The sequence below is a fragment of the Oratosquilla oratoria genome, chromosome 16 (genome assembly GCF_046742065.1).
Source record: "Oratosquilla oratoria isolate Oo_2021 chromosome 16, ASM4674206v1, whole genome shotgun sequence".
In the NCBI taxonomy this organism is placed as follows: domain Eukaryota; kingdom Metazoa; phylum Arthropoda; class Malacostraca; order Stomatopoda; family Squillidae; genus Oratosquilla; species Oratosquilla oratoria.
In genome coordinates this window covers 30,649,369-30,676,034 of record NC_134792.1, presented here as the reverse complement: position 1 = coordinate 30,676,034, position 26,666 = coordinate 30,649,369, and the positions used below count along the sequence as shown (strand labels likewise).

The following is a 26,666-nucleotide window of genomic DNA, read 5'->3' as shown; positions in this document are numbered from 1 at the left end:
GCTAATCCAGCTCCAGCTGTTGGTCCAGCTGTGGATGTGCTGTGCCCCACTGCACTGCATTTGACCTGACCGGTGTGGTGGGAAATCCATGAGAAGTAAATTGGGAAGGGAGTAGAATGGGTTTCGGATGAATGTATACATGCGAGACTCAGAAACAATATATTTATATAATCAATTGGAAAATAAATTGTTAACTGTACGACACAAAGAAGAAAAAGAAAAAGAAGAAGAAGGAGAAGAAGAAGAAGAAGAAGAAGAAGAAGAAGAAGAAGAAGAAGAAGAAGAAGAAGAAGAAGAAGAAGAAGAAGAAGAAGAAGAAGGAGAAGAAGAAGAAGAAGAAGAAGAAGAAGAAGAAGAAGGAGAAGAAGGAGAAGAAGAAGAAGAAGAAGAAGAAGAAGAAGAAGAAGAAGAAAAAGAAGAAGAAGAAGAAGAAGAAGAAGAAAGAAGAAAGGAGGAGGAGGAAGAGGAGGGAAAACTACAATACTTCAAACACAGGGGATCCAACTAACTACTCAGCCACCCCGACTAAAGCACATCTTCGCCAGGTTATAACAGCTACGACCAAGCATCTGTAAGAGTTTGGTGAAACGCGATTGTGGAAGGCCATCAGCAGCCTGGAAGCTGCTGGGGAGGTGAGTGAGCAGAGAGTCTGCCCCAACCATCCTTGCGGCGCACTTAACCCCTCTCCGTACCGTGTGACCTTCCCTCTCTATCCTCGCTGCTACCAAACTCCTTCATTCATCTCCACAAACCCCTTTCAGTAACAAAAGAGGTTACAATCTACTTCGTTTAACCTCCTCTATATAAACTAACAACATTTATTTTATCCTGGAAGACGTCAAGTTGGTTCGTTCATTACCGTGGCACCTAAGTGAGGGGGTTATCATTGAGTGAGCTTTGGATGGGGCCGCACGTCACTGGAGGGAGGGAGGGAGGAGGGGGTAGGGGTGGAGGGTGAAGAGGGGAGGAAGAGAGGGTGCATAATTAGTCGGCCCGCCACTTCCGTGACTTAAGGGCAAGGACCTTTAGGCCTTGTGCCGGGATGGCGTCGCCAACAATATATATTTTATTCTCTTTTCTACATTGCAGAATTGACTGAATATCATTTTCGATACATAATGGTGTTTTGATTTCCAAAGGACAATTGATATGAACATTCTTCTCACCTTGCCATGAAATGATCCTGTAGGAAAGGTTGATAAAACTATTTTTTTTTTTCACGGCTATGTCCCATGGCGCGTACGACGCCGTTTTGTACAGGGTGCGGGCTTATGACCTGCTATTTGTATACATATATGCGCGCGTGTGTGTGTGCACACGGGTGTATGTGAATATGTATGAATGTCTCTTCCTAGGCCCTACGCTGTTCGGCAAACCTAAGCTGGGTTTCAAGTATCTTAAAATTTGCAACATTCCAAGGGCCAGCCATATACTCCTAATAGTAGATGAGACTTACGCAACTGGTAATTGACCCAAGACAATGCCGTCTCATGTGCCTTGAAAAAAAAAAAAAAAACACCCAGCCGGACAACACTTTGCATTGGAATATAATCACATCACCAACGCTCGCGCTTGTTCGCACATGAGCACACGAACGCACATGTAGACACAAACAGACACGGACCCCGGGAGAACGTTAGATTTCAAAAACGGCCAAATCATGTCCGCGCGGAGCCTGTTCGTACCCACGCGCGCCCACCCACTACCTCCCCCCCTCCCCTTCCCCAGCGGCGCGACGGCGGGAGCTCCCGACACCCGCGACTGTAGCTTGGAAATCGATTCGAATGGGGGAGGGGGGAGGGGAGAGGGGGAGGAGGGTGGGATGGGATGGGGTGGGGAGAGGAAGGGGCAATCCGTAGCTTATGCAATGGCTGTGCACTTAACGCGTATTGCTTCTGAAACCAGCCAGCCAGCCAATCAGCCTACCAACCTAAGCCTATCTCTCTCTCCTTCTCTGCCTGGTCCTCTTTCCTCCTGACAGAGATCTAGGTGAGCATCCCATACACAGAGGCTGGGCATGACTAAAGAGTTTGTTTTCACACCCACTGTGATAGTGGGAACCCATCTTTGTGGTTTAATTCACAGTGGGAACCAATCCTTGCGTTTACGTACTCTCACCATTCTTGATACAAATTACATAACGATTCTGTAGCTGCGGACAAGTATAAACATGTGTGCGTGTATTATCGCCCTCGCACGCACGCGCACACACACACACACACACACAGGGCTGAAATAATATTAGTATCGCTGCGCTGCGAGTCGTTACTCCAACTCTCATGGGCGGGGAGTTGTGTGTGTGCATCCGTGTAAGGTCACAGCGTTACTCACAAATCGGTCACATATGAGCTCTGAGCTCTCTTCCGGGAGGGAAATAGATGTCGATCATGAGTCCAACATGTGATCTAAGACCATAGTGAATCACACACACACACACACACACACACACACACACACACGCACACACACTCACACACGCACGCACGCACGCAAGTACGCACGCACGCGCACACAACATTGCTGCATTGCCGCGCGTAGTAATGCATTTCCCACTAACCCAGAAAATTCCCAATAAAAATCAACTTAATACCGAAACGGAATCTGCAAATCATATGACAGAGCTTTAGACTCATGGTTACCAAAGAGACCCATGCACGACTGAATAAGAACATAAGAATGAAGGAGGTTACAAGAGACCTTAAGGCTAACACTAGACAGTTCCATATCCATTACCACCTATCATCCCAAGTTATCTTACCTTCTCTTAAACCAACAAATAGTTTCAACGCTCATTAAATTCGCGACATCCAAAATAAAAGTGTCGTTAGAAAAGCAAGGAATTGTATCCTCCAACTGGGCACTCCCATGGATAACGATCAAACTTTGTACAATTAACAAGAACAAATTATGTGAAGAACTGAAAATAGTGTGAAGGAGATCATAGACTTGCGAATCATAAGGAGACAAATTCTCCCAAACCTTATCGGGCTATCGATGTTGAGGCCGTTGACAAAATCACAACGTAACGTAACCCAAGACTTGTTGTTTTTGTTTATTTGTTTGTTTATTGACTGAGAAATCCATTGCCTAGTTGAAAAAAAATAGTAGTTAGGTCTAGAAAAAATCCTAGGTCACTGAGTACCAGACTAAATCCCTCCTCTCTACGAAACTAAAATTATTTTACATTTTATTTACCTATTAGTAGCCTCCTTTGGAAAATCTACGAGTGCTATTAAATGTACAGTATATGTATGTCTTAACCAAATGCATAATCCACCATGATTCCTATTTCCCATTGAAGAATAAATTTGTTTCCTCATGACCATGCAATTTGTATGTGATTTTCCATTGACCAGCTACCAGTCTTTCGATGCAGGCTACAGATGGAACTGTTGAAATTCTTCAGTTTTGAGAACAGGAAGGGGAAGGGAAAGGGGTGGAGGGTTGTTCGACATGCACCCAAAGTTGACCAATATGATCGGGGGTTGGGGGAGCATAGTACGAAGAAATGCCATTGCATAAACCATTCCAATACGATAACGTATTTCCCATTGCTTTTAGAGGAATTTGGTCCGTTCGTTTTCGTAAACATTCGCTACCAAAGACCATAAAAAATTCATTAAATTTATTAGTGTTGGCCAGGAAAAAGCTCCCCCAGTACGAAAGAGACTGTTGAAAACGATACGAAATAACTACTCAAAGTCAGCTATCATAATAGGAAACCCAGTATGAAGGGCAACAGTTTCACATTTCCATCGAAATAATCAGACACAAGCTGAATGGCTTAGCGATCAAAGTAAAACATGTAAAGCATGTCATTCAAGCGAGACTCAGGATTATCACGTGTTTTGAAATAAGGTCAACGAATATATATATATATATATATATATATATATATATATATATATATATATATATATATATATATATATATATATATATATATATAATTTTAGTACCACTTGGCCCACAACCCAACCACGGCACTGGAAATCACATATCACCACTTCGCAAAATTCTCCATGACGTAGTAATTTGAAACAGTATATTTGTGTTAACAATGTATATTTAGTTCCCAATTAATTACAAGCTAAAAATACCAACACTGAATCCGTTCCTCCATTATAATAGCTTAGCTCAATACAAAATAAAAGTGTACCAATAGCAACGTATTTTCCTGAACAATACAAACAGTAAATGTGCTGAAAGCCACGATGCTAATGGCAACAATGACCGATTTTCAAAGAGAGATGCAAACAGCAACAGACTTGTTGGTCCTTACAGGGGTGCTGCTTACAAATTGTGAGGGGGTGTAAACAGTGGAAACGATTAAGAACCACTGACCTAATCTAATTGTATGATGCTGAGAAAAGAGTTAGATTGGGGACTCCATATATCTGGGGCTTGTTTCAGTGTAAAGTTTCTGTCATGACATTTTACTGTTTTGTTTTATTGCAGACTACACTACATGTATAGATTTGATAGCTAAATTACGAAAAGGGCTTCACAGAACAAGAGACAAGACCACAGAAGCTTTGCTCTATATTCTAAAATTAGGTAAATACTGAACAGAATCATAATGAAGAGTACAATAACATCATATTCTGATACAGATTTAACTATATAGAAAACGTGTCAATAGTAGGGGTGACGTAGTTATATCTAAAATAAGACTTTGTTATGACAAAAATATCGTTCAAAGTGACATTACGCATATCAGTTTTTTCATTCAATTAATTTAGTACACATTAGAAATTACCATGACCATTACGTAAATATAGAACAGCAGTACAAAATTGTCCGACACTGAAAATAAAGCACCGTTCTTTGACCCCATGCATTGTAAAAAATCCATCACACGATTTTCAAACTCAACTTTAATTTTATGTTTTTAATTATGTACTTATAATTTGGCTATTTTATCTCATAGCATTAATATTAGTTAGTCATACAATTTGGTGAGATATTTACTAAGGAAGTGTTCGCTAAGAATTCAACAATCGCTGGCTAGACAAACTGGTTATGCTTGGTCAAGCAGTATTAGTCTACGCGACACGGAGAGTTGAAAGACAAATTGCTAGTGTATTGCAGAAGAGAAAGCTTCTCACCTCTTGTAAAATGAGTGCTGTAGAGTCAGCAAAGAAATTGGCAGCTTTCAAAGCAGTTGACAATCACGTTAAGGTAAAAAAAAAATCATTATAATAGGTATGCCCGTTTTCATACCCCATGGCATTGGCCTGATTATCTGATAAAAGGATAGGATGCCGACTGCATCAATCTTATATTGCCAATATTTTGGGGTTTTTAGTGATATCCCTACGGACCAGATTCATATATTATTCTATCATGATTGAAGACATCTCCATTCAAAATAATAGGATGTTGAGGACAAACTTCCACTGTCTATTACTCTATACCTCCTTTCTGCTGCCTTTCATATTCTCTCCTTACCTCCTCCACCATATTTGTGATTGGACAACATTTTTTTTCACAATGGGATGAGAAAGGATTAAGGAAGGTCACTCTGGAAATGAAGCAGCTGGCCTTGCTGTGGATGTTATGACTTATGTCTTGCTGCATTAGACCCAGCCCCAGGCAGTGGGTTAGTTAGTTAAGGCAGTCCGTTGTTGACGACGAAGACGTCCTCTCTCTCTCGAAAGTTTATAAAGTAAAACATTGGTAAGATCATTATCAATGTCACTGATGTATGCGCCGATGGCTCCTCAAGCCAAACTCTGAGGCGCAGCGCTTTCCACATGTTGGACATGGGATACCGTCCCCAGGTGGAAGAGGGTTTTGGGCCTGGTACTCATGCCTGCGGGTTCGCTGGAGGTTTCTGGTAGCTGTGCGTTTTTCCTCGAAAGTCTCAGCTGCTTGCTTGATGGTTAAGCCCCAGGTACATCAGTCCTAGGCAAGGGTTTCCAGTTGGTTTGGTTCTATATCGCATTTTTCAAGGTTTTGTTTCAGCTGGTCTTTGAACCTCTTCTTCTGTCCACCAGCCGCACGGGTCCCATCTCTCAGTTCACCATAGAGAACCTGTCGAGGGAGACGGTTTTCTGACATTCGTATGACATGTCCAACCCAGCGCAACTGGTGGGTGATGATATCATCATCGACTCTATGCTAGTAGTGTTAGCAGTTTGAAGAATGTCGACGTGTGGTACACGGTTATGCCAAGTGATGCCTAAAATGCACTATAGACAGCGGATGTGGAAGGCCTCCAATCTGCGGACTTGTTTACTGTAAAGCATTCATGACTCACTGCCGTACAGAATGGGAAGAGAGATGGCAACATACACTTTGACTTTGGTTTTAACAGTCAGATCTTGGTTTGTATATACCCTCTCCCTGAGCTTGCCGAAGCTTATTGTGGCCTGGCGAATGCGGTTCTGAATCTCTGGTTCAAGCTCGCAGGTAGAAGAGAGAATGCTACCAAGATACTTGAAGACATCCGCATTTTTTAGTTCTTCCCCTTCCACCGTAAACCTGGAGAGTATGTTGGGGTTACACCGTTGGGGTTCGAATAGGTACTGAAGTACCTCAGTCTTGTCCGCATTGACCAGCATACCTCCTGCTCGGTATGCATTATTGGTGGCTGTAATATTTCTCTGGAGTGCTTGCTGTGTTGGGGCTGGGTATGCTGCATCATCAGCATACTGAAGATGGAATATGTAGGTTGTGCGGACTTTGGTTTTAGATTTCAGCCGCTGAAGATTGAATAGGCTTCTGTCTAATCTGTAGTTTATGGCAATGCTGTCTTCAGCTCGGGTGTTATAGCGTGCTAGAAGGGTAATGGCAGAAAGGTACAAGTTGAATATGGTGGGTGCAAGGACGCAGCCTTGTTTAACACCAATCAATACCTGGCGACAAAAATCATGTCGGAGGTGCATCTTTCCTTTCTAAATCCGCACTGTGTCTCAGGTAGAACTAACTCTGAAATGTAGCCAAGTAGTCTGGTCAGCAGGACACAGGCTATAACTTTTCCTGCAGTATCTAGTAGAGAGATTGCGCGATAGTTAGCACATTCAGCTGCATTCCCCTTCTTCTTGTATATCATTACCATGATTGGATCTTTGAGTGATTGTGGTAAGTAGCCAGCTTCCCAAAATACCTTAGTCTACTTGTGGAGTCGCCGAGTCACAGCATGGCCCCGAAACTTGAATATTTCAGCTGGTATGCCATCAGTGGGTAGGAGAAGGATGATCCACAAAGAGCTGAGAGGGGAACAAGAGTGGTGAATGGGAGAAGAACTGGATAGGAGTGGGTGGATGCCTTGGCTAGCTACCTCCCTGGGGGGAAAAATTCTTTGGGGGTACTGATAGATCATAGATCTTTTTTCTACAAAATTTCTTTTCAATACAAATCCACCACATGAGATAAATAGTAACAGCACTTCAATTCCTAAACTGATATACAACACGTTACACTCCCTTTTTTATGAAACGGTTCCTGAGAAAAAATTTCTAAGGAGGAATTTCGATAAATAGTTATTGCTGTTCAAAACCTTGTAGACTACATTTTATAGTTCTTAAACATAACATTTCTCCAATAATTATAATGTTTTTAATCTTTGTAAATCTTACTGTTCTGTTATGAGAAATAGACATCTGGGAATGGATGCAAAGAGGAGATTGTATGAAGGGGTGATTATGCTGACATCACTGTATGGGGCAGACTTGAAATTTAAGAGAGTTAGAAAGGCAAAGTTTAAATGTGTTTAAGATGAAATGTCAGAGAAATATGGTAGGGGTTACTAAGTTGGATAGTGAGAAACAAGGAGAGCATGAGTGGGAAAGGAGATGGCAGATAGGGCTGATGAAAGATTATTGGGTATTTTTTTGAGAAGTGCACACATACGTGATACACAACATATCGCACCAGAAACACATAAGCCACATAAGAAAATCGTTCGTTGGGTGAAACTATAAATTGTCTGTATTTTCATATATGTTTTGTGTGTTCTTGTTGATTTTAGACCTGTTTTGTAATGTGCATTACTCGATTTAATGCTCCCCACCCAAAATCCCCAATTTCCCACAGGTCCCCCAAGATCGTTGGGGAGATGTAGGCATGTTTAAATATTCATTACTTGAAAACTGTGCATTTGCGATGGAAATGATGTACACCATCAATCAATACACAACATATCTCACCAGAAACACATAAGCCACTTAAGAAAATTGTTGGTTGGGTGAAACTATAAATTGTCTGAGGTATTTTTTAGAAGTGCACACCTACATACTATAGCATTAGAAAATTAAATATTAATTTTGTAAATAATAATACATCAATGTACTAAGTATTTTTCTTGGCAAAAATTAATATGAGAAAACTTTGCTTAAACCTATGTAGACGAAGAGGGGGGGGTCGCCGATTTAATGAAGTGGCCTTGCTGCAGATGTGCTGTGTCTTGCGACACTGCTTCTGACCCAGGGCAGTTGACAAGGTGCAGGGATGACCCATCATCCAGGAGGTGCTCAGATAAGAGGGAGGGTGGAGGGGTGTGGAGTGTATTCAGGGATGGAATGGGTGGAAATGATTTTATGCCTTTCCCTTTTTGGCTACCTCCCTTGTAAGGGGGAAAAAGCCTTGGTATATGTATGTATGTAGAAACTAATGAAGTTGAGTGGGCTCCTTCAGACGCCATCATTGTTTTGAGGTTGAGAGATTTAGAGGTTGTAGATGACCACTCTGATGGTCTCTAGAATTACAGGTACCGTATTACTAAATGCAGGTCAGGTAGGTTAGGTTAGAATAGACAAATTCATCATACTTTAATTTCTTTGATTTCTGCCTCTACCAAAACGAAGATGGCATCTCAAGCAACTGAAACATAAGAATGAAGGAGACTGCAAGAGACCATAAGGCCTACACTAGGCAGCTCCCCCACACAGAACACTTATTACACTAGACATCAATAAAGCTTTTGATGCAATCCCCTATCACAGTCTCACAAACAAAATATATAACACATACATGCACAATAATACCAAAAGATGGCTGGCCAGTTATCTGGCAGGTAGAAATGTGTGTCATATAATGACCAATCATTGCACACCATAAACTTTAAGAACAGAGTACTACACACAAATACATCTCCTCTCTTCCTCTACAACCACCAGACACCAGCATCCCCAAGCATATTCATAATTATATCACTGCTCCATCAACAAACTGAAAGACCTATATGCCAGACCCCTTAATATTCATCCCTCGAAAGGACAGAGTTCACCTGACCAGATTGTGATGCAGTTACCATGCAGCCCTTCTAACCCACCAGAAGAGGCTGGATGACAGCAATGCAGACAATTGGCCAGGATGCAACACTTCACCCCTTACTATACAGCACATTATGGAAGACTGCATTGTACAATATCACGCACACCAACAACACAATATACACTATAAAGGATTTGTGGGAAAACCCCATTCCAGGCGTGGCATTCTTCAGGGAGACGGGACTGCTTGGTCAGATAGTAGGGAATGACAACAACAACAACTTTGAGTTATTCTGTCAATCATACTTTGTCTTGTTAATCTACTACAGTGAGACCTCTCATTAACAGACGTTCATTAGCTCTGTTTGCGGTGTTTTTGGTGCTGTTGTTTAGTGCGTGCAATCACTATGCCACCCAAAAACCACTCCAAAACACTGAAAACACAGCAAACACAGTTAATTAACATCCGTTAATGAGAGGTCTCACTGTACTGGAGTTCTCAACCTTTTTCCCTGGGATGTTCCCCCACAGTTATAAGACCATAGATTTGTACTCTCACTAATCAGATACTGAATATAGAATGGTATGATAAGACAAATTCTCCATTGGTACTACAATGGATATGATATAATGGTTCAGATTATAATGACTTAATTAAGCACTAGCATTACTATCACAAGCAATTTATGATGATACTATATGCATAGGAATGTAAATGTAGTTAGTTTGCTCTCATCTAATAAGTACCCCTGGAGAACTTTCTGCATATCTCAGGTTGAGAAACCCTGATATAGTACCTCCATAGTCATTCTCTAGTTTCTAACAAACATTTATGTTCATGCTGGTTTCAGTCTTATACCAGATGATTTTGTTCATCTGAGAGTGGGGCCGCATATTGAAGAGATTACATTGCCTGATCATCTGCACCTGTCTATATACTAAGGGCTTTTTCCTCCATACCAGGGAGGTAGCCAAGTCCACCACCCTTTCCTCCCTCTCATCTTAGCTCCTCATGGATGATGGGTCATACCTGTATCCTGCCAACTGCCCTAGGTCAGGTTGGATCATCTGTCTACCTTCACTAATTCTCTGGCTCAGCTGACAGGGTTGCAATGTCTAAATCTTCTGTTGGAGATTATCATGAAAAAAAAAAAAGGATTGAACTTATTGAATACTAATTTGTAGGAATGATTCTTAAGATGAAACATGAAACTCCTCTTAATCTCTTGATTACAGCATTACTATGTCATCATAGTAATCCTGAAAAGCAAACTATTAGAATGGTTTAAAGACTTTTTGAAGGAAAAATACATCAGGACTAGTAAAGGTCAAGATGTCAAGCTGGAGAGCAGTAATGAGTGGAGTACCACAAGGTTCGGTGCTTGCACCAATAATGTTTTTTGTCTATTAATGACTTAAGGAACATCAAGCCATGCCAGCACGTTTACAGATGATGCAAAAATCATGAGAAGAGTGAAAAATGAGGAGGATGGTAGAATATTACAAAAAGATCTAGATACTATTATTGCATGGAGCCAAGAATGGGAAATGATGTTCAATACCAAAAAATGCAAAGTACTGGAAGTGGGCAAAAGTGGCAAAAGGCTGTCCTTAAACTATTCCTTTGGAAGTGAACACATTACAAAAGCAAAAGAGGAAAAAGACTTAGGAGTGTTAATAAAAGACAACCTGTCACTGTACAGATATCAACAGGATTGTGGGAGAGATATATAGACTACAGTAGAAGATTAAAGTGGCATTCCATTATATGGACGAAGAGATGATGATAAACTCATCAAAACCTTGATACGTCCAAGACTGGAGTATGCATCAGTAGTATGGTCCCCACACAGAGTGAAGGATATAAGCAAGATTGAGAGAATACAAAGGACAACAACCAAACTGGTTACTAGCCTGACAGATAAACCATATGAGGAAAGACTAAAGGTACTGGGTCTGCCAACTTTGAAAGATCAAAGAGAAAGAAGTGACATGATTAGAGTTCAGGTCACTAAAGGGGATAGATTGCATTGGGAGAAGATCTCCTGATTAAAGATGGGAGGGCTTTAAGTGGTTATAGGAGTATATTAAGAAAGATCACACATCAAAAGGATGTGAAGAAATACAGTTTTCCATATGTACTGTGTCTTGCAACACTGCTTCTGACCCAGGGCAGTGGACAGGATGCAGGGATGACCCGTCATCCAGGAGGTGCCAAGATAGGAGGAGGGTGGAGGGGAGTGGAATATATAGGAAATGGAATGGGTGGGAGTGGTTTCTATGCCTTTTTCTTTTTGGCTACCCCCCATGTAAGGGGAAAAAGCCTTTGGTATATGTATGTATAAACATGTGGAATAGCTTACAAGGTGGTATAGCCCAAGCTCAAACAATACAGGAGTTAAAATCTAAATATAATTGAAAATCAAAGATATAGATTAAGTTGGAACCATACATGAATTTGAGTCTAGGTATGTTAGAAAATTAGAGAACAGGCGACAAGACCCAGTGAGCATTGCTCCTTTCCTGTATGTACTACAGTTAGGTAAATAATTGAATTTTATTTCAGCTCAGTTCTTATGTATATTAATGACAAACTTGTTTATTGCAGGATGGCTTCAAAGTTGGCATAGGAAGTGGATCTACGGTGGTTTATGCTGTTGAAAGACTAGGTAAGTCATTTAGGAAAAGACTTGGTGAATTAAGACTGATTTTGTCATCAATAAGTTTGAGTGAACCAAAGAAGAAAGCTGATCTATTCAGAATAGCCAAGTAGATGGAAAGACAAGATGTGGTAGGAAGGTATTATGTAAAGGATAGCAGAGGAGAAATCGATGTGGAAGAGAAAGAAATGGATAGAAGGAAGATACCAGTGATCCAGTAAACAATGAGTACCAACTAGAAGATACAGCAAAAGTAGAAGGACCACTAGAAGGGATCATGAAAAAGAAGATAGAGGCAACTTTGAGAGAAATAAGAGCTGGAAGGTAACAGGAGTGACAAGCGATCTATTAAAGGCAGCAGGATGGAAAGGAGTGAAGAAATGACCCCATGAATGAACAGCTATGTAAAGGTCCTGGAGCCGCAGCGTCTACGTCGTGGGACCACCCCCCAACCCCAAGAGTTGGGGGCCAAACGGCGGCAACCAGCCCTGGCCACCGGCTCTACGCAGGTGGCACTGATCCCCAAGAGGAGCTACGACTGCCTTGGGAAGACACTCTATAAAGGATTTGTGGGAAAACCCACTTTCGGCTGTGTCATTCCTTGGGGAGACGGGACTACTCGGACAGACAGTCTAGGGAACGACAACAACAACAGCTATGTAAAGAGTTCCAGAGGATTGGGAAAATAATATGATCATAATAACATGAGAAGTAAGAGAGATTCTATTTAGGCTAATAAAATGTAGTAAAACTAATGAAACTGTGAAGTTGGGTTTCAGAAAAAAAAAAAACACAGAATGGTAGTAGAGATTGGTAACTGAGTTTGGATTTCATCAAGGCAGGGCCACTAGAGGGGCAATATTTTTCATGAAGCTTTTGACCACATACTGAAGGAAATTATAGAGTAGGAGGATGCAGGGATGACCCGTCACCCATGAGGAGCTGAGATGGGAGGGGTGAAAAGGGTGGTGAAGGGGAATGAAATGGGTGGGATTAGGTACGTGTCTCTGACTTAGTAACCTCCCTTATAAAGGAAAAAAATCTCTTGCTATATAGATAGATCTAATAAAGAAGAGGGTATCTGACAGGATAGTGGCCATGGTTATGGCTCTGCATAACCAGGACAAGTATAAATGTAGCAGCAGGGGCATCAGAAGAGTTTAGTATTGATGTGGCACTGCTTTGAAACTACCAAACAATATGTGACAAAATCTCTCCTATCCTCAGTGTAAGAGGCTAGTAGTAAAGAGAGTAGAAGACAGGTTGTTACATTTTATAGGTTTGTAAATAATAGCCAGAGCAAGCTGCCTGAGTCCACTTTCCACCTTGTAAGGGTAATAAAAATATTGTTTATAAATAACAGCCCAGGAGCTCAAGGGTAAATTTGCATTTTGATGATATGACATTGGGAAGTTTACAAGCATATTTTTGTTTTATGCTTTTGAATCGTCTATTTTTTCAGTGAAACATCTTCAGAATACAATATTGCCACAGATGTGTAATACTGCAGTGATGCTATTTTGTTATTCTCCACTGAGGAGGAGAAACATTGTGTTATGAATTGTGCATCAGATCAGTTATGTTATTGGGCACAAACATGGATAATGATAGGAAGAGTACTGAAAAGATGTGATCAACAGATGCTGAAGCATGTATTTACCTAATTGTAGAACACAAGAAAGGAACAGCACTCTTGGGGTTGTCATTTATTCTCCAATTTATCATAACCTGGCTACAAATTCACATATGGTTCCAACTGTGGTTTTATCTCTTTATTCTCCAATTACTTGTATTTTGAGGGACATACAGGGTAGAATAAGACAGAGAAGGTTACATTACTTTGGACATGAAAAAGAAGGGGAGAGTGCTGAGGATAGTGAAGGAAATGGAGAGACCAGTTAGAAGACAAAGGAGAACATGGAGAGGAACTGTGTAGTAGGATATGTGTTTGGAGTAAAGGAAAATTTAGTACTAGACTGAGAAAGTTGAAGGGGAATCATTGCAACTCGGACCCCAAGCATAGGTGGTTATGGGCTATAATTGAAGAAAAAGGTTTCACCATTGGTATGTTGATGTGGCACTGCTTTGAAACTCAGTTAAGATCTTCAATATGATGATGCTAATATAAGTGTCATGAGGTGCAAGTTGGTATATGAAGATGGTGTTGGTGTATTGATTATATTTTGTAGTTGTTGCTGTGTGACCCCTGAATTCTGTGAACTGGTTTGATCATGTGAAAAAGAATGAGTAATACAGCAGTGACTTCATATTTTATAATACAAGTAGTGTGATACATCATACATTAGGCATCCAATGCTGCACACAAGAATTTGACTCATATTGAAGAGGTTAATCCCATTTTTAAATCAACCAGACTTAGAGCCAGTATCTGTGATAAGAGAAGCTATTGAGATAAATGCTAGACTGGAGAAAAGTAGGGCAGAGCGGTCTATTCAAGAACAGACAACACAAGGAAGAAAAAGATACACATAGTGAACATAACTCAGATGTTCAAGAAATCCCAGAAGTTAATCAGAATTCATCATCAACTAATGAAGCTTTGCTAATTGTGGAAAGTGGCATAATAAAGTTGACATTATTGCACTCCTGAGCAATTAACAGAGTAGAAGTGCAGTTTAAAGGAGTCACTGTTGACTCCAAAATTTTAACCATCCCAGAATCAATTAGGATAAAAAGTTTGAAATTAGACTCTGGGATTTATAAGACACACTAGAACAAGGTAGAAATATTAGTGATTAGTACTTTGAATAAAAGTATTTGGTTTAACATCACAAACTCCCCATATCTAATCTTAAGAAAAGGTACACAAATAGGATGTTTTCAAGTCTGTCAAAGGCCCATTAAGATTTTAAACAAGAGTCCTGAAGAGGTGGAATCACCAATTCTGTCAATCTGTTTAATTCAGGAAGAAACAGGTTTGGGGGAGAAATATTAGAGTTAACTAGGGCCTTGTTGTTGTGCTGAGTTAGAATCAAGTTTAATTGCATTGCTAGTGAAGCAAGCACAATAAAGCAATTGCTTTGAAGGGGGATGCCTTGGCCAAAGCAACTGTTTTAAAACATCAGATTAAATTAAAACCAGGAACTCAACCTATTTACCTGTCTTCAGACTGCCCCATTCCAAACTAGCCATTGTAGATGAATTGATCACTGAAATTTTATTGCAGGATGCCATAGAACCCAAAGTAAATGAAACAACCCATTGATTCTGGTGTCAAAACAGATGCTACCAGTTATTGACTATAGGGAATTTGATAAACAGATATTACCTGATTGACCACCATTACCAGTAATAGCAGATATACTTCATAGTTTTTAGCACTATAGATATCAAATCATATTTTTGGCAGATTGAGTTGCATGAAGATTTTCAAGATTATATAGCATTTTCTACAACATGGCTTTGTGTTGAAGTGTGCCATTTGTGTTATGTAACAGTCCATTAACCTGTATGATATTAATGAATACAGTACTAGATTGGTTGTTAGGAAACACAGCCAGTGTATTTCTAGATATTTTAATAGTTTCTCAAATAGCAACTGAGCACTTTAAGAAATTAGATTTGGTGTTCTCAAAACTAGTTGAAACAGGGTTGAAAGTGAAATTTGAAAAAATGTAAGTTTTTGCAAGAGTGTAATTTATTTGGGACATAAAATAGACATGGACTACAGTGAACTCAAAGGTAGAAGCAGTAAAGAACTACCCAGTACTGAACAAAATAGAGAAAATTAAAAGTTGCTTGGGATTGACAGGGTATTATAGGAAGTTTATTAAGGGATATGCAGACATAGCTAATCCATTAAGTTCTTTGTAAAGGAAAGATTCAAAGTTCATTTGGAGACCTGCACAACAACAAGCTTTTGACAAATTGAAAAATAAACTTATTGATTCTCCAGTTCTAATTTTTCCTAATTATGATAAAGAATTCATTCTTTGTACTGATGTGTCAGACATAGGGTTAGGAGGCATAGTGATGCAAGAAAGAGATGAAGAATTGCAACTGATAGCTTTCACATCTTGACTTTGTAACAGTGCAGAAAGAAACTATTCCATTACAGAAAGATTAGCGGTGATATATTTACTGGAGAGTTTTAGAGATATGATACTGGGATATCCAATCAGTTTGGACAGATCATACAGCTACTCAGAACTTATTCAAGCATAAGAATCTTAAAGGTAGATTAGCCAGGTGGTTTACTACACTTCAGTGTTATGAGGTAAAGTTTGAATACATTCCAGGTAGGAAGAACATTGCAGCAGAAGCACTATTTAGGAATATTAGCCAACCAACAATAGGGTTGACCAATTTTGTCAGCATTATTAATGAACTAGTAACATTAGATGAGGAATTGATAATAAGGGAACAAAGAAGAGATCAGACTTGGGAAAAAGTAGACCAGAGCTTATGAACCCATTTGTTCCTCTAAAACTACCAAAGAGGTATAAGATAGAAGAATTTTATTTAAGCAATGGACTTTTGCATAGAAAAAATCATAAGTGGGAAGGGTATTTCTAGAAGCCCAGTGAATCAGTTGGTAATTCCACAAATTCTTGTACCAGAGGTATTACTTTATGATAGTGATTATAGTTCTCATCCAGGAAAAGGTAAAACTTATAGATAAGCACAATTCTTGTACCAGAGGTATTAAAATTACTTTATGATAGTGATCATAGTTCTCATCCAGGAAAAGATAAAACTTATAGATAAGCACAATTTAAATACTTTTGGCCAGGCATGAAGAGAGATATTTATTACATATTGATAATTGCTTGAAATGTTCCAAGATGAAAGGAAATACATGTAAACTATCATATCCCATATCACAGAAACCTTAGGAAATAGTTCACTAAATACACTAGAGTTACCTATGTCTGAAAATGGATATAGATACATAATTGTTGACATTGATTATCTGTCAAGATTTTGTATTTTACAACCCATTCCAAATAAGAAAGCTGAAAAAGTTGCTTTTGTGATGTATGAACAAATCTTTTGTAATTTCATTAGTCCCAAGATTGTAGTTTCAGACAATGGTACTGAATTTAACAACAAAATCTCAGAAAAATTTTGTAGGTTATTAAGATAAACAAAATTAATATTCAAGTCAATCATCCTCAGAGCAATGGAGTTGTAGAAAGGTTAAATAAGAAAATGATCACATCTAGAGGTTTGATAACCCCACATAGTATAACTTGGGATAATTGGATTCCTTGTGTTAAATGTGCACTCAGTAACCAAATCATTACCTACAGGTGAAACTCCATACTATGTTATGGGGAAAACAAAATTCTCCCATATGAAATCTTAATGGCAGAACTGAAGCCAGTGTATAACATTGATGATTACATATCAAATAGGATATATACATTTCAAGCCATACATCAAAAAGAACACATGAAAGATTATTCACGAGAGGTGAAGAAACATGAAATAGCACACAAAATAGAATTACATTTAAGAGATATGGTCATGGCCAAAATACATATAATCAGTAATAGAATTTTACCCAGATACTCCAGTCTATATAGAATAATTGATTTTGTAGATGAAAATAATTACAAGATCAAAGGTTTTATTGTTAGAGGACAGTGTCCCTGGGGCCAAGATTGATGTTCAGTGTATTGACAGTTATTCCAACATTCAATTGAAGCATTGGCTGGAGTGTCAAGGACTTAAAACTAGTGGAAACAAGGCTGAACTTATGGAAATATACAAGCCTCATTGATTGGACGAGAAACTACATCCAATATTTTATAGTTATTAAAGCAGCATCCCTGCTTATGATTATAAGGGGCAAGGAACATAAGCGTGAGCCTTGATGATATGAGGAGTTATTCTGAATGGTGACATTAAAAATGAGAGTTAAGTAAGGTGCAGTTGTGCTCTTTTCCATAGCAGCCCATCAAAAATACACTAACTTTTTAAAAATTGCTACTGATGTTACTATTAATTTGCAGTATATATTTATGGGGTTCTAAATACTCAGAATGATTGGAGCTATCCAGTGATATAGATAAGAATTGTATCTGTGAGACTTGTAAACAACTTTATTTCTTACCAATATTTCTTTAAAAATAGGCCAGTACAAAAAATTATAGTTACCTTCTGACAACAGTTTTATGCTTTCCCTGCTCTCAGCACTGGCAATATTTCTCAATATTTTTGGAAGATTTTTTGGGTAAGGTGGCCCCTGTCAAAAAAAAAAAAAAAAAAAAAAAATACTGATGTAAATATTAATTTGCAGTATTTGTTTATCGGGATCAAAATACTCAGAAAGATAGGAACTATCCAATGATACAGATAAGAATTGCATCAGCAAAACCCGCATTATTTCTTCATGCCCATTCAGTGTGGACACTTAGCTCAGCTTTCAACACTGCCACCTGCTACATGCAGATCTACACAAGGCACAGTGTGGACCTGGCGAATTCTGTAGTTGACAATGAATGAATAAACCATATTTAAATCAGACACCATTGTACTGTTTCAGTCCTTGGTAGACTAACTTGCTCTGAGCTTAAGAGGACGAGAATTGGATGTGGGTGGTCATCAGTAGGCCGATTCATCTAAGAAGTGTTTTGTATATTTGTGTCTTTTTTATGATCTTGGTGGTAAAATCTTCCCCTCCACTTGCTTGAACCCATCACTGACATTTTTCTAAGTCTAAATGTAGTTTGGGGAAATGGATCCATGTAACACCTTTCATATGTAGTCTAGCCACATAATGTGAGCCACTACAGTATTGTCCATAGCAGCAGTGTTTAGTGGCTGGCATTTTGAAGAGTTGATTTAAGTCAGATCCTGTCAAAATAGCTGATAATGTGGGAGTTTTTCACAAGAAAATTAATAATGTAGCAAGGTGTACAGGTTGGTCCACATGGAATTTCCTGTGCACAGCAACATGTGACATCATAGCAATGTTTGTTTCTATTTTTAGGAATTATGTGGATTGCTGTTGACAAGGCGAGCTGACTTAGAGTATAAAAAAGATATGAAGCACATGGTAGACCTCTGGAAGTAATGCTGCTGTATATATTCTTTGAATTTGAATGGTGGCTATTTACTTTTATGTGGGGAGTGATTGGCTTAGTGTTCTTTGAGAGAAGGGTACGCATTTGTGTACATATGTTCCAAATCTACCTGTGATGTTTAGCATGTTCTTATTGTAGTTGTTTGTGCAGGATATCCTGTAGATCTACCAGCTTGTTTGTAATGTCATATATGTTTATTTGTTGAGTGTGTTTTATGTAGGGTAATTTTTGGTCAAGAATTTAGACATGTGGAGGCATGTCTATTTCATTGTATAATGGTGTGTGTGGTGGGCTACATTATAAGTGGATAAAAGAGAGGCTGCTGTTATAATGGAATGAGGCATTTCAGTCTTAGTTTTTGTGTATAGCCCAATCTATGAGTAATCCCTTAAACAGGGACTCAAAAACTCGGACTGCTGTGTGTATTTACCAAGTTGTATTTTACGGGATGGGAGCTATGCTTGTTGTGACCCGTTTTCGCATCTCTCCACATCCAGTTTTTTCTTGTGATGGGTTTTGTGCATTTTAGGCTTTGATGAGGGCCTGGATTTGTTTCACTGTCACAACCTTGCAAAAGATTTGGGAGGGCAGGCACTGGTTTGTTGTTATTCTTAAATCTTCAGTACCAGAACTGGCAGGTAAAGTTGGTCAAAGACCAGGAGGGTTTGAGCCTGATAAGAATGAGTGAAGAAAATTAGCTAAAAGGAAGTGGAAGGCAGAGGTGGGTAGAATGAACTTCAGGGGAAGACCAAGAATGAGGTGGATGGAATGAAAAGGGCATTGGGTGCAAAAGGAATGTCTGTCAAGCAGGGATGGGAAAGGGCAAGGTATAGATGTGAGTGGAGATTGTTTACGAATGGATGAAAAATTTATTTAGCCCCAAGGAATTTATTCATGTCTGCTTCGTAAATCCAGGAGGTGCCAAGATAAGAGGGAGGGAGGAGGGTGGAGGGGAGTAGAATATATAGGAAATGGAATGGGTGGGAGTGGTTTCTATGCCTTTTTCTTTTTGGCTACCCCCCCATGTAAGGGGGAAAAAGCCTTTGGTATAAGTATGTATGTATGCATTGTAAATTCTTGTGTGGATGAAGGGAGAGGATCATACTGTAATGAAGCAGCTGGGGGGTAAACCAGTTTTGTCTGTTGGGCCCTTCTGTGGAGGTGCTGTGTCTTGCTGCATTGCCTCTGACTTGGGCAGTGGTCACGGGATGGGGATAGCCCTTCATCCACAAGGAGCTAAGATAGAAGGAACAAATGGGTTTTGGATGGCTGAAGGGTGGATATGTGCTCTGACTCACCCTCCACTTAAAAGAGAGAGAGCCTTTTGTATGTATAAAAAATATTCTTTTATTGTATAGACAGATACAATTCATATAGCTGTCATAATGTAAAGCTAAGGATTGATTTATGTAATTTAAATATTTCAGCTGAACTTGTACAGAAGAAAGGATTCAAAGTGATATGTGTACCCACATCTTTTCAAGCACGGCATTTGATCACGGGCAACAACCTGAACCTCTCAGATTTGGAAATCACTCCTGAAGTAAGATGTTCATAACTGTACCAAATATAATGGGAATTATTTTGTGTAATTAAGGGATGGAAAGGGAGTTAGCAGGCAGGGCTCATAAGAGAAGAGAGGAATGGTTTGGGCACATGGAAAAAAATGAGTGAGGAAAGACTAGTAAAAAGATTGTGGAAGGCAGAGGTTGATGGAGTGATCTTAAGGGGAGGACCAAAAAGGAGATGGATGGATTGGGTGAAGGGGGAATGTCTCTTGAGCAGGGAAGATAGAAGGCAAATGATAGTTGCGAGTAGAAAATGGTTATGAATTGACACAGCCCAAAAGAATTTCTCTTCTTCTCTATTTTTACTTCAGGAATGAGGAGGGAGGATTACTGTGTGAATGAAGCAGTTGGCCCTGCTGTGGATGTGATGTGTCTTGCTGCATTAGTTCTGACCCAGGTAATAGGCTGGAGACAGGGATGACCCTTCATCCACAAGGAGCTAAGATGAAAGGGCAACAAATGGTTGATGGATGGGAGTGGGATGGATAGGGGTGGGTGCATGCCTTAGTTGGCTACCTCCCTCATAAGGTGGAAGAAGCCTTTGGTATATAGATGGATATAGAGACTAAAAGTGCTTGGCTGCCAGCCAATTATTATAAGAGGTCCTGGTCTTGGAGCTGGTTCTGTCCCAGGTTCACAGCTTCCAAACATGCACTCCCTGTTTCATGAAATCCAGGATTGTCACCCAATAAGGATTTTCATTTGTTTCAGACATGTGGTGGCCCTGCAAGATAGATGTCAGGTAGATTCGTTTCTCCATCATTCATCTTCAATTTAACCTATCACATTCCCACTTCCGCCTTGAATGGGCTCAAGCTATCTCCATTTCCTTCACCTTTTCACATAAAGAAAAAAGACCATTTGTGATTGTTCCCCTGTTACATGCATATGCCATTGATATAGAAACAGTTCGTCATTAACACAACAGACACCAGTCCTGTTTCTTTCTAGATATCCGTGGGAGGACCTGAGAATCTGTCAGCTACTATGATGTTGCAGAGCTCTTAATCATGGAAGTGAAGCAACAATTATTATATTTGTATGCAGTACTGTTTCAGTTTTATGCTTCTATTCTCAGTTGGATGTGGCAATTGATGGAGCAGATGAAGTTGATGCTGACCTTGTACTCATCAAAGGTGGTGGAGGTTGTTTATTGCAAGAAAAGATTGTAGCAGCTGCTGCTAAAGAATTTGTTGTCATTGCAGATTATAGGTAAAATAACTGGTTTATCTGTATCATGCACACATCAAAAATTAATCTCAACAACTTGTTTTCATGTGACCAAGTTTCATGAATATTGGTTTATTAAATTACCCCAAACATTTTAAAACAGAAAAGATTCAACAAACCTTGGAGAACAGTGGACTAAAGGTGTTCCAATAGAGGTGGTACCTATGGCCTATAAACCTGTTCAGGTGAAGATCGAAAAGATTTTCGGAGGTGAAGCTATACTTCGTCAAGCAAAAGCAAAAGCTGTAGGTGTTTTTATTTGTTAATACTCTTTAATATGTTGATTATATAAGCTTACAGTGCAATTATCTTTTAATAAACCATGTCATGATAGATATTTTTGCATATAACTGGACAAAAAGTCTTGCTTCAACTGTATATTTTATGAAGAATTGTTTCATTACCACTTGTCATTTGCAGGGTCCAGTTGTAACAGACAATGGAAACTTCATCCTTGATTGGGTATTTAAAGGAAGTCAGAATTGGGATAAAGTTAACCAGCAACTCATGATGATTCCAGGTATAGTATCTGTTGTATATGTCCCCTTCCTCTCATCTCCTATCTCTTCCTCTCCCTTCCCCCTCTCTGTATGTGTGTGTGTATCTACCTAATTATAGTATACAGGAAAGGAGGAAAGCTTGTTTAGTCCCATACCTACACCCCAGTTCATCATACCAAGGTGTATGTATGTGTGCATGTATTTACTTAATTGTGGTATACAGGAATGGAGCAATGTTCGTTGGTTCCCATCTTGTATTCTCTTAATTTTTTTTATCATACCTAATCTCAAATTCATGTACAGTTCAAACTTAATCTATTTTCTCGACTTCCAATTATCATATTTAGATTTGAATTCATGTTGTGTGTGTGTGTGTTTACCTAATTGTAATATACAGGAAAGGAGCAAACGTTGGGTCCCATCTCCTAGTCCTGTATTTACCTAACTGTATTATACAAGAAAAGAGTAATGCTTGTTGGGTTCCACCTCCTATTCTCTAATTTTCTAACATAAGTAGACTCAAATTCATGTACAGCTCCAACTTTATATCCTTGATGTTCATTACAATTATGAAATTTAGATTTGAACCTGTGTATTGTTTGAACTTGGGCTATATCATCTATGCTATTCCACATATGGATCTTTATGAAAAACTCTATTTCTTCACATCCAGTACCAACAGAATTGGCCTTGATGAGACTATCATGCGAAAGACGAGTACCTCATTCAACAGTACTATACTCTCAGCCTATCCAGACAACACAAAATCTTTTTTACGAGTGACTCAAATGTTTGGTGGCCATGGATTTGGCTAGTTACCTAGGTGCCATAGGTCTCCAGCAGGAGAGACCTAGAGCACAGATTAACTCATTCTATCATATTACTCAAGCCCTTCATCTTTAAAACATTCAGAATCCTCTCTGCTGTCCTTATATTCCAAGTCTGAGCTCCATATAGTGTTCTGGATTTGATCACTCCTTGGTGTAAACTTCTCTTTGCATTCATCTCCTTATGTTTCTCATAACACTTTTCGTCCCACACAGGCAATTACTTGTTTCCTTTACTTTGCAATTCATCTCAAAATATGTGTCCATTCACAGCCACAGAAGATTGTTGTAGATGACAGCACTTTTATTCTTTTAAATACTAATTTATTTATTTATTTTTTTCTTCTGTTTCAGGTGTTGTAGAAACAGGCTTGTTTGTAGGCATGGCAAAGGTTGCATACTTTGGAATGGAAGATGGAAATGTGAAGGAACGGACAGTTTAAGTGGCCGACATGACAATTACAATAAGGTTCCTTAGAAGTTTGTGTATTCCTTTTCATCAGTTGTTAAAGCGAAGTTGCACAGTTATTGTTCAGGTTTATGAATTTTTATAGTTATATAAGCTTACATAGTTTGATGGTTATATATACTTGTTATATGCAAAGTAGACCACTTGGAAAAAAGAAACTAACGAAGCAGAGCGCTTTCGTATATTACATCTTCAGTACAACAAGTGAAGATGTAATATACGAAAGCGCTCTGCTTTGTTAGTTTCTTTTTTCCAAGTGGTGTACTTTGCATAAGTGAACACACGTACCCGTGTTCTTATTAGCATACTTGTTATATATATTGTGTTGGAGAACTCGAACATGAAAAGCCAAGCACACAGCAGTTCAAGGTTCTTCTGTGACTTAATCCCGACACCAGGCAGGTTTACATTCTGGAATATCAGGGGCCTTCATAATTTTCAACAATGTTACTTTTCAATGGATTCTGTAAATGACATTAGTTTCGGTACCAAAACAACTCATACCCTCAGAAAGACCATGGTAACGTCCAGAAGTTCTTAATTGTTCCAGGAACCAAGCAGGAAGGGCAGCTTTCTTGGATTTAAAGTGAAAAACTGACAACTTTTGTTTCTTGTTTTTCAAGATGTTACCACAAAATCTTTTCCAAGGATACAACATGCTCACTATGTATCCCAGTTATTATTACAGAATAGGAAATGAGTGCAGTTATGGGAAAACTTTATAGCACGTTTTTTTAGGCATATTTTATGGAGTATATTTTTCACATGGTGCAATTTTTTATTTATTCATTTACTTATTTATAATTATTTTTTTAAGCAGGAAGGAATGAGTGTTGGGTGTGAAATGGGTTAGAAGGTATTTCTTCAGCACATAGCTACCTCACTTGGTAGGTAATTGTGCTAAAGTTGACTATCCATTATACACTGCCAGTTTCCTAAAGACTGCAGGTTTTCAGCAAGAGACACCAGGGCCAATGAACGGATTGATTGATCACTGCAACGACACTGAATGTGGTACTTTTGGCATACAAGGTTCATCCTTAACTTGTACACAATTACATACAAAATGAGAAGACTAGGTGCCAGAGGGTGACAAGGCATGCCTTGTACCTTCAGCCCACGTCATGCTTGGCCCATTTACTTTCACCTACTTCAATCAAGTGAAAGTTGCACCATGTTTCTCTAACAGTAATGCTAGTTCAGTCCTGATGCACATCTCATGTAACAGATTATTGCCATAGTTTTTTTTTTTTTTTTTTTTCCTCTCTCCCTACTCATCCATGCAGAAAAAGTATTTGGTAATCAGTGAAGCTAGAGGGTTGAAGATTGTATCATTGATTTTAAATAAACTGTGGTTCCTTTATAAAATAATTATGTGCGTTGAAGTTTCAGCATAATATTTACATAGTTATGCATAAAGACAGATGTACAAAGAATATTTCACAAACCATGATGGTAGAAATGAATTTGTATCAACATTCCATGTACAGTAATAAATGAAACATTGAATAGTAAAGAATATGTATTATCAATCCATTTATATTACATTTGTTACTTTTATACATTTTGTCATTAATAATACTTCAACTATTTACACGTTCATCATAGCACATGAATACAGGTAGTTGTCGACTTACGTCCTATGCGACTTACTGATCGACTTTACGACCATAAGATGGTGCAATAATATCTAACATTTAATAGAGTAATAGAATTGCAATGTTATGCCTGGCAGTGTAGTACATTACTCCGCACGCTGCGAGACGCGAGTACGATAGTTTTCGCAGGCTGCCGGCAGCATCAGCATCCCAGCCAGCTAAATATTCTTTCATTTTGTGTGTTTGAAGTAAAATGTTTCCTAATTTTGCATTGCATTTTGTATTTTTGTATGTTTTGCAATTAATAAAATATAACAAACTTTTTATGCCTAGGCTAGTTTGTTGTCGATAACAATATGTTCGGTACAGTACTTAAACAAAAAGAATGTGTTTTGTTGAAATAAAAAAAATCCTAATTTTGCCTTACATTTTGTATTTTTATGTTTTGCAGTTAATAAAATGTAACAGTATTTTTTTATGCCTAGTTGTTATCGATGACAAAATGTTCGGCACAGCATTTTGTATTTTTATGTTTTGCGATTAATAAAATGTAACAGTAAACTTTGTTTATGCCTAGTCTGTTGTCGATAACAATATTTTCGGTACAGTACGTAAACGAAAAGAATGTGTTTCGAAATATTTTTTTCCTAATTTTGCTTTACAATGATTTTAATGTAACCAACAAAAAGGGATTTGTAGGTCAAAGATGACAGGACTTTATTTAGTATGCGTAGGCCTAGGCTACGTTTCCTAACGAAAATGATAAAAAGTTAATGAATATTAAACAACGTAGCTCAAAGATAAGATTTTATTCAGTATGCATACGTTTCCTAAAGAAAGTCTGATGGTAAAATAATACAAAGGTTAACAAATACAGTATTAAATATCATAGGTCAATATGCTTAGCCTAGGCTACGTTTCCCAAAGAAAATCAGATGAAATTATAAAAAGGTTAAAAATACTATACAACATAGTTCAAAGATGCTAAGATAATTTCAGTATGCTAAATATACAATATATATATATAAAGGGTAATATATACTGTATATATATATAGACCGACTTGCGTCCAGATCGACTTACGACCTGTCTGTTGGAACCGAACTCGGTCGTAAGTCGACGACTACCTGTAGTAGTAATATTGCTTATAATTCATGAAAAAGTACATAAAAGTAGAAAATATTGCTAGCAAAACTGTTAATGGTTTTGAGAAAACTACAACTTGTGATGAACTAGGCTTTGAAATCGGATACCAAGAGAAACTAGTATTTTGTAAATTGCAATTTGCTAAGTACAGCAAAGTAAATATATATCACAGAAATAAATGGAAATTCTACAAATACCAACTTAATCACAGTTTCTATCAGTGTAATCTGTTAATATTACTTATGAAGCAAAGGATATGTATATACATATCAAAGGACCTAAATCACCTAGTAAAAAGAATGGTTAAATCAAAGCACACACAGTGAAACAGTGAATGCCAGAACTATGCACGATTTCAAGAATAAACTGGACGTGGAGAGATACGAAAACAGGTCACA

General features: G+C 38.5%; 2 protein-coding genes across 3 annotated transcripts in view; one reads left to right on the top strand and one right to left on the bottom strand.

The window, feature by feature from the left end:
• The window catches only part of LOC143033871 (uncharacterized), a 300,356-nt gene that overhangs the window by 251,883 nt on the left and 21,807 nt on the right, over positions 1 to 26,666 (bottom strand). Inside the window, exon 5 of one of the 2 annotated variants that reach the window (XM_076199448.1) lies at positions 18,002 to 18,089. In XM_076199448.1, the coding sequence (XP_076055563.1) occupies positions 18,034 to 18,089 (56 nt within the window). In that variant the 3' untranslated portion in view covers positions 18,002 to 18,033. Of the gene's footprint in view, positions 1 to 15,498; positions 18,090 to 26,666 lie in introns of those variants that run through there. The other variant, XM_076199447.1, reaches the window with a different exon arrangement.
• Rpi (Ribose-5-phosphate isomerase) lies at positions 4,993 to 25,978 on the top strand. The gene is made up of 7 exons (XM_076199445.1): positions 4,993 to 5,181; positions 11,827 to 11,887; positions 20,358 to 20,473; positions 21,577 to 21,710; positions 21,832 to 21,973; positions 22,149 to 22,248; positions 23,410 to 25,978. Exons 1-7 carry the CDS (start codon positions 5,023 to 5,025, stop codon positions 23,496 to 23,498), a joined length of 801 nt encoding a protein of 266 aa, XP_076055560.1. The 5' UTR covers positions 4,993 to 5,022; the 3' UTR covers positions 23,499 to 25,978.